At 39.5% G+C, this 12345-nt stretch overlaps 2 protein-coding genes across 2 annotated transcripts in view; one reads left to right on the top strand and one right to left on the bottom strand.

The window, feature by feature from the left end:
• Nucleotides 1–12345, bottom strand: part of LOC148416660 (uncharacterized) — a 314743-nt gene that overhangs the window by 223666 nt on the left and 78732 nt on the right. The window lies entirely within an intron of this gene.
• LOC148416661 (BMP/retinoic acid-inducible neural-specific protein 3-like) overlaps nt 86–12345 on the top strand; it is a 40325-nt gene continuing 28065 nt past the window's right edge. The window contains exons 1-2 of the mRNA XM_088425384.1: nt 86–542; nt 1590–1882. Of these exons, the coding sequence (XP_088281510.1) occupies nt 1644–1882 (239 nt within the window). The 5' untranslated portion in view covers nt 86–542; nt 1590–1643. The remainder of the gene's footprint in view (nt 543–1589; nt 1883–12345) is intronic.

Below are 12345 nucleotides of genomic sequence, written 5' to 3'. Positions count from 1 at the left end.
GAGGGGGGAGGGAGGGAGGGAGGGAGGGAGAGGTCGCTGTTAATGCAATCCGCACACTCACTCACGCAGGCAGGCAGCACGCGCCTGGCAAGCAAGCAGGCAGGTCAGCATCCACTTTGCGCCTCCAGCTCTTTTGGATACGACTTGCAGGAGCGAGATTAAGAACTTCCTCCCATTTTTTCTTTCTTTTTTTTTATTCACACAAAAAAAGAACAACAAAAGAGTTGCAGGATAAAAAAAAAAAAAAGCGGAGCTTTGTGGACTCGACTGAATTCGCGATGCTGCTCTCCAAGTCGCTTCGTATGGATTAAAAAAAAAAAAAAAAGCAACGAAAGAGCAGTCGACAAGGTCGGGCAGTTTTCTCGTCAACACTTTGCAAAGCGCGTTTGTTTCGACGTTGATCGCGAATAAACAACAAAAAAAAATAGTTTTCGGATGCTGCCTGCTGCGTGCGTGCAAATATCCACAAGTTCGCTCGTCGATCGGAGGATTTTATGGAGACGCATTTCGACAAGTTACGGAATCAAGAGCTTCCATATAAGGTAAACGGAATTGAATATCAATAAATGACAAATAGATTGCATTCGATTACTCTTTTTTTTTACTCTTTTTTTCCCCTCACATTTCATTAAGAAAACGTATTTTTTTAACTGCTCAGAATCACCCGAGCAGCACTTGGTTAAGTATAAGTCAGTTCAAACATTTATACAGTGTTCCCTCATTTATCGCTACGTTTACGCCTCCAAAAAAAAAAAGGGGGGGGGGGGGGGGGTAAATGTTCCAATAAGTGAATTATTTTAATAGTTTTATTTATTGGGCCTGTCCGTGTTTTTATGTAGCACATTGTTTTTTTTTTTTTTAATTCAGCCAACGAATTATGTGTGTTCAAAATCTTGTTGGCCAGATAGTACAAATGCTGAGGTCATATTTCAATTTTTGTGGGTGAATTTGAATTATTTTATAAGCTGCTCTTTCGTACTTTTAGAATAGAATGTCTCAAATTTTATTGTGTGGTAGGTGAACAAAGAAATTGGTGCTTAATGCATATTAATATAGGCAATAAAAGGAATATTTTTATAAATATGTTGGAGAATTTGCTGTGCTTTGTTGCAAAATTATTTCTAAAAAAAGTATAAAAAAAATCCGTTTTCCCCAAAATATTTGAAACATTATTTAGTTACTAATGCTGTGGCCAATGTTTTTTTTTCGTAGTTTATTTTTTTTCCAATCATTTAACTTTTTTGATTATTATGAACGTGTATTCATGTATTAATGATATTTATCATCAAGACCAATCTCTTAAAACACTTCTTAATCAGGCATTAACATTTTACCACATTTTTCTGTTTAAGCACTTTCATAGTTCAAACCTGCATCGGCAAAACTTTAAAAAAAAATCTGTGAAAATGAGATGTGAAAGGTCAACCGCGTTCCAGTGAGCAAACGCTTGTTCCGGGCTCAAAACCACTGCGTGCGAAATATGTATTGCGACTTCAAATCCTGGCGTCCTCGTTCTCGAGGTCAGAAACGGTAAAAAAAAAAAAAAAAACTGGAAGATTCTCCGCTCACGTTTTTTGCGTTCCCTTCAGCGCTCATCCGTCGTATGAGGAGAATGAGGAGTCACCGGGGACGCTGGAAGCAGCATGAGCGGCCCCTGTATCGCCGTTAGACTGACGGCCCCCATGTTTCTATGGAGGTGGATAACAGCAAGCCTGCTACTCGGCCGGATGTGGGCGGGGGCCGCGGAGCCGCCGTTCGCCGGCTCGGCGGGGCCCCTGGGCTGGCTCCTGACCGGCAAGGGCCCTTTCCACCGCTCGCAGGAGTTTATCGATTTCACCGAGCGCTACCAGCAAGGATTCACCACCAAATATAAAATTTACAGGTAAGACTTCACCGTCGCTGGAAATACGTTTAAGATCGATACGTTTAAGAACGATATTTCGGTAGACGATTGACACAGGTGTGGATTAGGACTGGTGAAGAAGGAAAAAAGGGTTTTAGGATTCAAGGAATCTTCAATTCTACTTCGATCCTTGAGTCGCCGCCGATGCGATACCGAGCACCGATACCACTAGCATTTCTGATCATTTCTCGCAAAAGGAAAACAAAGATAGCACCTATACAATAGCACGTAGGTGTCGAACTCCAGTCCTCAAGGGCCGGTATCCTGCAGATTTTCCGGTTTTCTCTCCTCAACACACCTGATTTAATGATTAGCTCATTAGTGAGCTAATCAGGTGTGTTGAGGAGAGAAAAAGGGAAAACCTGCAGCATACCGGCCATCAAGGACTGGAGTTCGAATCCTGTGCGATACCGAGCACCGATACCACTAGCATTTCTGATAATTTCTCGCAAAACGAAAACAAAGATAGCACCTATACAATAGCACATACTGTCGGTGTCGAACTCCAGTCCTCAAGGGCCGGTATCCTGCAGATATTCCGGTTTTCTCTCCTCAACACACCTGATTTAATGATTTGCTCGTTAGTAAGCTCTGGGGGAACTTGTAAACGATCCTAATCAGGTGTGTTGAGGAGAGAAAACCAGAAAACCTGCAGCATACCGGCCATCAAGGACTGGAGTTCAAATCCTGTATGATACCGAGCACCGATACCACTAGCATTTCTGATCATTTCTTGCAAAACGAAAACAAAGATAGCACCTATACAATAGCACATACTATCGGTGTCGAACTCCAGTCCTCAAGGGCCGGTATCCTGCAGATTTTCCGGTTTTCTCTCCTCAACACACCTGATTTAATGATTAGCTCATTAGTAGGCTCTGGGGGAACTCTAAAACGATCCTAATCAGGTGTGTTGAGGAGAGAAAACCGGAAAACCTGCAGCATACCGGCCATCAAGGACTGGAGTTCGAATCCTGTGCTTCAGCAATTTCCCTTAAAATCGTAATTGTCACCACGTGGTGTTGTAGGATCCAGAAGAAACTTCCGGCACGCAGTTTTTTTATTATTATTATTGAGGAACAAAAACAAAGCAGGATTGGAGCGCAAACATCCTGAACCCCTTTTAAATGTGCCCATTCATCTCCTTAATTTCAGCGTGCTAAGAGTGATACGGAAAACATTAAGGCTGCACTGCCTGCATATCAGTGGAGATAGCACAGGCGCGTTTGAACAAAACAGATATCTTACTGAGCCAGCTGATGTGTGACAGAATCGCTGGAGAGGCGTGTGTGGCTGTGTGTGTGCACCTTTGGTTTTGTGACACTTTGAGGACCAAACCTCGGGGTTCGGTGGACCCCGTAAGTTCAGGCCTCATTTGAGGGTCAAGGTTTGTAGTATATATTTGATTTGGATTTTGGTTGAGGCAATCTTTTGTGATGGTTAATATTAGGGACTAGAAAATGGATTTTATCAATACGATGTCCACATTATAATAGAAAAACAGGATATATGTGTGTGTGTGTGACTTGTGGGGACATTTTTGGTGGACCCCACAAGTTCAGACCTCTTATTAAGTGTCAAGACGTGGTTTTAGGGTATAGGCTTGGATTTTGGTTGAGATTAGGTGAGGGTTAGGCAATCATTTCTGATGGTTAAGGTTAGTGGTGAGCATACGCATTGTGTCAATGGGATGTCCACATTTTGATAGAAAAACCCCTTTTTGTGTCTGTGTGTGTGCTCTTCGTGTGTGTTTTGAAGCACAGTGGGGGAGTGTAATTTTTGGTCCGCCCCTTTCTGATAGTTCTTCACAATCCGGAGACATCGAAATCAGCATTTCAAAACGCCCCTTAAACAAATGCGCACTAGAATACGCATGAATGGGTCGGCGCAGTGTGAGGTTGTTTTTGAAAAGCCAATCCTCGGAAATAACGTCTGAAAATGATCATACGAAGCTGGGAGGCGGAAGCAAAGCTTTGAAACTAACTGATGTCAAAATCACAGTAGCAATTTTTTTTTTCTGCACATTTGAGTCTGTTTTGTTAAAAAGTGATCAGTAGAAACGGCAACTCTTGGGTCAAATAGTAATTGGGCAGCTCTGACTAGATTTATGAGTGATGCTAGTTGCTAGCGCAGCTAGCATCAAATGCCGCTCGCCATTGTCGATAATACGTCGCTAACATTGGAGTCGCTGCTAACTGTTAGCAACTGATACTCATAATAATAAATGAGAATTTTTTTGATTTTTCGATATTTTTTCCTAAAAAATTAAACAATGCATAGCAGCATCCTTTTTTTAATTTCGAAACTGTAAGATTTCAAACATGTATCTCCCTTTGATTGATGAAAAAATGTGACATGGAAAGCAAAGGAGTGATTTTTGTTGGTTTAAAAACCACACATTTGAGTAAGCCTGCTTTGATAAAAAGTGATCAGTAGGAATGGGAACTATTGAGTCATTTACATCTATTTAAATGCCGTTGAAATGTAATCTGACAGCGTATGTGAGGCAATTGAGTGCGACTAGCATCTAATGCTGCTCTCTTCTGCTGGTGCAGCTAGCCGCTAATATTTTAGCCACCGCTAATCACGAGCAGGACACGCCCATACTTTTGGCCTTCATTTTTGGGAAAGTGTCTTGTATTTGGGGAATTACGGTAATTTAGCAAAAATACATCCCTGTATGAGGTGGATTATGTACGAAGTGGATTTTAACAACCATTTAGTTCTCATTTAGCATTTTCGGCTACTAAACACTCCCCAGAGATCAGTGGGCCGATGCCTTCACTGACTTACGAAAGTCGGAGCTGAGATGAAAGGCTAAACCAGTCGGCTGGAACTTGCCGGCAACCGACTTGCTATCCCCCCTGCTGGCGGGTCACTTCCACCCACGAGAAAAAAATGTGTAGAAGAGCTCATTATGGAGTCTGTTTAAGGCCGTTCTGAACTCGCGTAACCTCCAGAGACCCTATTTTTTTGTCTCCATTGTTGTGTCCACTTTGTCTTGGCATTTTGTCAAGCGAATTAGATCCCATCCAAACAAATATTCAAAGGGCCAGGATGTCCTCTGCTAAGGACGCGAGGACTTAGTCGTGTAGCTCCAATCAGTCAAGAGATATAAACCAAAAACTAATGTCAAGTGAATTGCATCTTATCCAAACAAATGAGATTTTCCAAAGGCCAGGATGTCCTCTACTGAGGACACGAGGACTTAGTTTGGCTCCAATCAGTCAAAAGCTATAAACCAAAAACTATTGTCAAGTAAATTGCATCCCATCCAAACAAATGAGATTTGTTCCCAAAAGCCAGGATGTCCTCCACTGACACTAGGACTTAGTTTAGCTCCAGTTAGTCAACACATATAAACCAAATATAATGTCAAATGATTTGCATCCCATCCAAGCAAATGAGATTTTTAAAAGGTCAAGATGTCCTCTACTGAGGACAGTAGGACTTAGTTTGGCTCCAATCAGTCAAAAGATATAAACCAAAAACTAATGTCAAGTGAATCACGTCTTCTCCAAACAAATGAGATTTCGAAAGGCCAGAATGTCCTCTACTGAGGACTTAGGACTTAGTTTAGCTCCAATCAGCCAAAAGCTATAAACCAAAAACTAATATCAAGTTAATTGCAAACCAAAAACGTATGCCAAGTAAATTGCATCCCATCCAAATATGAGATTTTTTTTTTGAAAAGCCAGGATGTCCTCTACCGAGGACACTAGAACTTAGTTTATCTCCAATCAGCCAAATGATATAAACTAAAACATGAAAAACTAATGTCAAATGATTTGCATCCCATCCAAACAAATGAGATTTTTAAAAGGTCAGGATGTCCTCTACTGAGGACACTAGGACTTAGTTTGGCTCCAATCAATCAACAGATATAAACCAAAAACTTGTGTCAAGTTAATTGCATCCCACCCAAACAAATGAGACATCACTGCAAAGGCCAGAATGTCCTCAAATGGGGACATCAGGACTTACTTGTGTAGGTCCAATCAGTCAAACGATACAAACCAAATACAAATGTCCACTACAGTGGACACAAATAAATAGTAGGATTTCATATCTTTTCGACCCAAATACTTTCACGTTATGAGTTTTTTTTTTTTTTGTCTTTTCAACGCAAGAAAAAAAACTTTGATGCGCTTTCTCCGTACAAGAACGGACTCGCTCAAGAGGAAACGATGAAATGCAACTATGAAAGCACTCGCAGGAAGCAATTTCACTGCTACGCATGCAAAGGCCAGAATGTCCTCAAATGGGGACATCAGGACTTACTTGTGTTGCGCCAATCAGTCTCAACGATACAGACCAAATACTAATGTCCACTACAGTGCACACAAATAAATAGTAGGATTTCATATCTTTTCGACCCAAATACTTTCACGTTATGAGTTTTTTTGTCTTTTCAAAGCAAGATAAAAAACTTGCGCTTTCTCCATACAAGAACGGACTCGCTCAAGAGGAAGCGATGAAATGCAACTATGAAAGCACTCGCAGGAAGCAATTTCACTGCTACGCATGCAGAAAATGTCAGGCAATTAACGTCAGGCCTGCTCTGACTATTCTTCCTGACAGAATCAGTTTGGCTTTTTTTTTTTTGCAGCGGCGGAGGTGAGAATTGGTTGGAAAGATGAGTAAAAATGCATATGGAGAAAACGTTTCAAGCTCACCTAGTGTACTATCACCAGCATCAGCATATTAGTCAAAATGTCAGCCCCGCCTTTATCCTCTTCACGGACCGTAACTTTGATATCACGCCTCATCTGCCCGGTTTTATCCTCTCATTTGTCTTTGTTTCCTCGCGGTGTTTTAAAGCTAGCTTTCATGTAAATTGCCCGCGTAATTGCTTCACAGTTTTTAGGGAGGAACGCCACTGCTTTTTACAGGCTTATTTTCACCAATAATTGGGATTGGCGGCGGTGCCTTCGTGTACCCGCAGAAATAGCGGTGACCCCATTGAGAAGTTTTGATCCGGAAAAAGCACCGACATCGGATCGACAAGCGCGTCTGTATAAAACGCCGTTTGAATAGGGGTTATTTGATGTTCCAAGTAATTTGCTCTTAACTCGAAAAAGATTTTCTGTTCCGGGCACCGTGGGAAAATACATTGAATTAGTTGCCATTTTTTTCTTTGTTTTCTTTCTTTTTCTTCTGATTGAAAAGACTGTTTTATTGACGTGGCCATTAGCGCAGCCCCACCTAGTGGATGCTTAACGCAACCCCAGCTTCTATTCTATGCGCCTTATAATGGGGAATTAACATCCCACTTCCTGTCTAACATAATCTCATGACCCTTATATTTGGAATGTTTGCTGGAAAACAATCTTCTATTTTTATCAAATTTAACCCAATAGAGGCATACATTTTCCAATTAACTTGCTCTTATTTCGAAAAGAAACTGACCTGCCATGGCTTTGAAAAGCATTACATGAAAAACCATTTTAAAATCCTGAATTTCCTAGATGAGTCACTATTACAGCAAAACTTTCCTTCCTATTCCAATCAATTTACTTTTAATTCGAAAAGAAAAATCCACGCTTCTATCACGGCCTTTAAAAAGCATTAAATCTATATGAAAATGGCTTGAGAACAGACGCTACTTTCCAGACCAGATCGTACGCGTAAATGAACGCACGCATGGTTTGTCCAACCAAGCGGTTGCGAGGAAAGTCAATCGTTGCTCCTCCAGTCCTAGGTTGACTGTGTCTTGAGGAAAGAAGCGGGGCAAAGTCCTTCCCCGTGATTACCGGCGGCAAAAGCAATGACGAGGACATCAGCCAGCACCGAGCTTATGACTTGTGACAAGTGTGATGGAGGAATGATCCGAGCCAGAGCTTCATGAGAGTACCCCCCCCCCCCCCCCAATCTCACCAACCAAAATAAACATCACATCTGCGTCTAAGGAAAATAAACACAGTGTCACAGTATCGAACTTAAAGCTCTATTTTAAAAATGAATACAATATTGAATATCTGGTACATTAAAAAACGTATTATATTTAGCGCAGGGTTATTTCCAAAAATGCAGTTTGTTGAGTGAACTCTGCAAGCACAAATGATACCGTATAATTAGTCTTTTTATTGCCAAACTGCACCGCGTTTCCTTGAATGTCCCCTTGTAAGATGCACTAGAAAATGCATATATATACATATATATATATATATATATATATATATAAAATATTTATATTTATTTATATATTTTATATATTATTTATATATAAAATATTTATATGTATTTATATATTTTATATTATTTATATATAAAATATTTATATGTATTTATATATTTTATATATTATATTTTTTATATTTATATATATATTTTTTTAATATTTATATATATATATATATATATATATATGTATATATATATATATATAAAATATTTATATTTATTTATATATTTTATATATTATTTATATATAAAATATTTATATTTATTTATATATTTTATATATTATATATATTTTTTATATTATATATATATATTTTTAAATATATATATATACCCTCAAAATTACAGGCAGCAAGTTCATTTGACTAGAAAGAATAATAATTATTGAAATATATGAGAATATTAAATGACTTGTTTTTCATTTTTATTTAATAATTGTATTATTCAAAATACACCCGCACTATGTTGACACTAGATTATATCAATTTCCATATGCTATTTGTACAAAGCTCCACATTACGGTAGTTCTTAGCTTAAAATCGATACGGCCTCCCCGAGAGTGCTGCGCCACGTCATAAACAGCCCCCATTATGCTTCTCGATTGCCCCTCTCTCTTCTGCTGTTTGCGTTTCGCCGATGTTTGCGCGTTACGTATAAACGCGAGCACACGCTTGATTATGTATCGTACAATTGGCGGCATTTCTTGTTTGTGTGCGAACATGCGCCGCTTGTCAAAAGCACGGTGACAAATTGCAATACAAAAGGGATCAGTAGGTTGGCTGTCAGCGCACCCTTCTGCAAATCATGCTCTCGGGCTGACTCCTGTTGTTTTCTATTGTCAGAGGTGCAGTGGCATTCATGGAAGCAACAAATCAATACTGCAATTTCCTTGTTTAATAAAACTCTCATCCCGCGCTTCTGTGCTAGTGTCACGCTATGTGGGAGTTAACCGCGTCCTATGGCTTATTTGGCGCGCCGCGATAAGTTCGCCGAGAGGTAAAACAATGCAGAAACGTCGTGTTTTGTATATTCTTTTCATTCTGTTTATTTCTGCAAAAGTACATTCATTTCACAAACCATTTAACATGGCTCATGCTTTTCAATTGCCGAGTTTCATGCATAAAACTCATTCAATCCCAAAGACATATTTTTACGTCTTTTAAGAGCCCAGACTTTATATATATATATATATATATATATATATATATATATATATATATATATATATATATATATATATATATATATCACACTTAAATCTTAAATGATTAAAACTTAGACAATAACTGTACTGTTATCCCTTCCTTTGTTTGTGGTCTCACAGAGAGCCACGGTTTTATTAATGGCGCCCTCCGGAAGTCTAATTAGAGTGAAGCGTGTAGCTTCAATCGGAGTTTATGTTTGAAATTACAATTTATTGTAAAAGAAATCAAGATAAGAGATTTAAAACGAGTTTCATGAGTGAGACGGACGCTCCTCTGTTGGTCTTTCTTGGCGCATCTACCTAACAAGTGTGTGTGAGTTTCGTGAGGAAGACGTGCACTCCTACAAGACACGTGATTGGCTCCCAGCCATTGACCAATGAGGGCAGGAGTTGTAATCTACTCCTGTCCTCATTGGTCGATGAAATGATCTTTCCTCTAGTTTAAGCTTTTTAAACACATTCCTGAAACACAAGAATATCTTCAGACCCCGCCGACTTGTTTGCGTCCACTGCTGTGTCCATTTTGTCTCAGCAAGACCACAAACACATGAGACATAAATGGAAAAGGCTAGATGTCCTATAATGAGCACACCAGGACATAGAGTCAAAGAGTCAAAAGATCTAGACTAGAAACTAATGTCCATGACGGTGGACACCAAAAAACAAGCTGGTTGTCCAGTTTACTGGAACTCATCCAAAGGCATAAGAAGACTGCGAATGTGAGAAACAAAGTGAAGACTTTGAAGGCAGAGCAGAGGATCGAAGGTGAAGATAAAGAAAGTGCAAGAGTGTTGAAACTACTTAAAGGAGCTGAAAAAAAAACCTCAGGGTTGTCTTGAAAGAGGCAGATGATCGGGCTGATACCACAACAATGATTACGGTCACAAGAAGCAAGAGTGGACAAAAGAAGAAAAAGAGATGCGGTGTCGGGATGAGGATATTCAGCAAAGTGTAGTTGGAAAAGAAGAGATGCGATCATGAAAAAAAAAACTGAAGAGAGCAGACAGGAGCATGAAGAGAGGTCACTGAAAATGAAAAAAAAGTTATCAAAGGCCAAACAAAGCGTATGAGTGGTTCAAGAGGACGTCTGTAGGGCTGCGGCCTGAAAGTATTTTTGGTATTTCGAATGAAAAATCAAATAATTGGTTAAAAATACAAAAACTTATGTATAGATTTGTGTTTGTTTAAAAAAAGAACATAAAGGACAAGGAGTTCTCAAGACACGAAGATCTTTCCTTTCTACCTATCAGGTGGCCTTAAGACTGTTGGTTGGACTGTACTGGCAGTTCAAGGGCAACCTTATAAAAACACACTCACAGACTTCAAAAAAACTTTTCAACATCACCGCTGCTCCTAATCTCGACCCACATGACTGGTTTAGTTTGTATCAGGAGTAGGAAGCAACGGTTGCAATAGATAATAGTATGAATTAGCATTAACAATCGTTTATGCAATTGGCTTGAAATATTTGCCCTAACGTACGCAAAAAAAAGTAACTAGGACCTTCAGAAAAAAACTCTCATCCAATCACCATCACAGAATAAGGTTACAGGAAAGAATGTATTAATAAGAACGGAAGTTAGGTATTTGCTTTGTTCCGGTGACATTTAAATAGTCCGGTGATTAGACGTCGTGGGAATACACCGCGTAGGTCAGCAGCACACATTAGCATGTTTGAGAAGCAGGCCGCTTCCGAGTTGTGAATTGAAATAGCTTGTGTTAACCTTGGATTTTCATGCTTTCCCTCGGAGTCCGCTGGGACGCTGCGCCGGGAAATATGCGTGTTTGGTTAGTTTGAGGCTGTCAATTGTGTGTTATCTCGCCGGTTTTTTAAGCATCCAACCTTGTTGTTGACTGGAGAATTGTGAGGTGCGCTCGCTCAAATGTCCTTGAGTTGTATGGGAATCAGACGTACAATGGAATTTTCTAAAGGGAGGTATTCATTTTGGGAGTTTTACAGCTATAGGCATTTTTTTTTAAGGTTGTGGTTTAAAAGTACCGTATTTTCCGCACTATAATGCACACCTAAAAGCCTTAATTTTTTTAAAAAAGCTTATGGTGCGCCTTACAATCAGGTGCGCCTTATATATGGATCAATATTGAAACTGGGATACGTAGATGGGGAATGAAGTGATAAAGTAAGCTTTACCTGTTTTGTGTGTTTACAGTTGAACAAAGTTGCTCATATTGACATTATGCTATTGAGAGTTTCGACTTATTAGAGTTATTGTTATTACTTTGAGTATTGCTATATTGTGATTGAAAATTTTTAAAATGTCATTAATTGAGGGTGCGCCTTATAATCTGGTGCGCCTTACATATGGAAAAAGTTTTAAAGTGTGTCATTAATTGAGGGTGCGCCTTATAATCCGATGCGCCTTATAGTGCGGAAAATACGGTATGCGTTGATAAATATGCAGACCTGCTTAACTGCATATGTGAAGTAATCATTTTACGACAGACACATTTGAAAGTACTCGTAGGCTAAATACTAAAAACGTTTTTAGAAAACGAACGTATTTACCCTGTGGCATTATGGGAAAAAATACAGAACAGATATAGTAATAAAACCATAAATATGACTCGCACCAAAAAAAGGTAAACAAAATAAAATAACGTAATAGTTGTTGGCTATTTTTTTTACGCGAATACGTTTTTACATAAATATAATACGTACAAATAAGGAAACTATCTGCCTTTGAACAATTCTGGAAATTCTCGGGAGCCGTACGCTTCCGTATTATGTCTTGTAAATGGAGGAAAACACGGACACGGGTTTATAGACTTTTCATTCCCGCCGTATCTGATGGTGTACCACATCTTTCTTCCACTTTTGTCAACCAAGGTCGAATGACTCGGTATATGAGTGGGCTCCGTTGAGCCTTTTTCTCATGCATTGTTATGGTTGGTGAATTTTTCCCCGCATCAGCCATTCCTGCGGTTATTTCCCCAATTTGCTCTGTTCAGCACAGCGCTGCACCCTCAGGCTGCCTCGATGGCGTGATGGATCTCAGACACCTGGGCCCTGATGGGCAGGTAACAGGTGACTACCCCC

This window comes from Hippichthys cyanospilos, chromosome 10, assembly GCF_059441005.1.
Source record: "Hippichthys cyanospilos isolate Australia breed blue-spotted pipefish chromosome 10, RoL_Hcya_1.0, whole genome shotgun sequence".
Lineage (NCBI taxonomy): Eukaryota > Metazoa > Chordata > Actinopteri > Syngnathiformes > Syngnathidae > Hippichthys > Hippichthys cyanospilos.
This window is presented reverse-complemented; position numbering and strand designations above follow the sequence as displayed.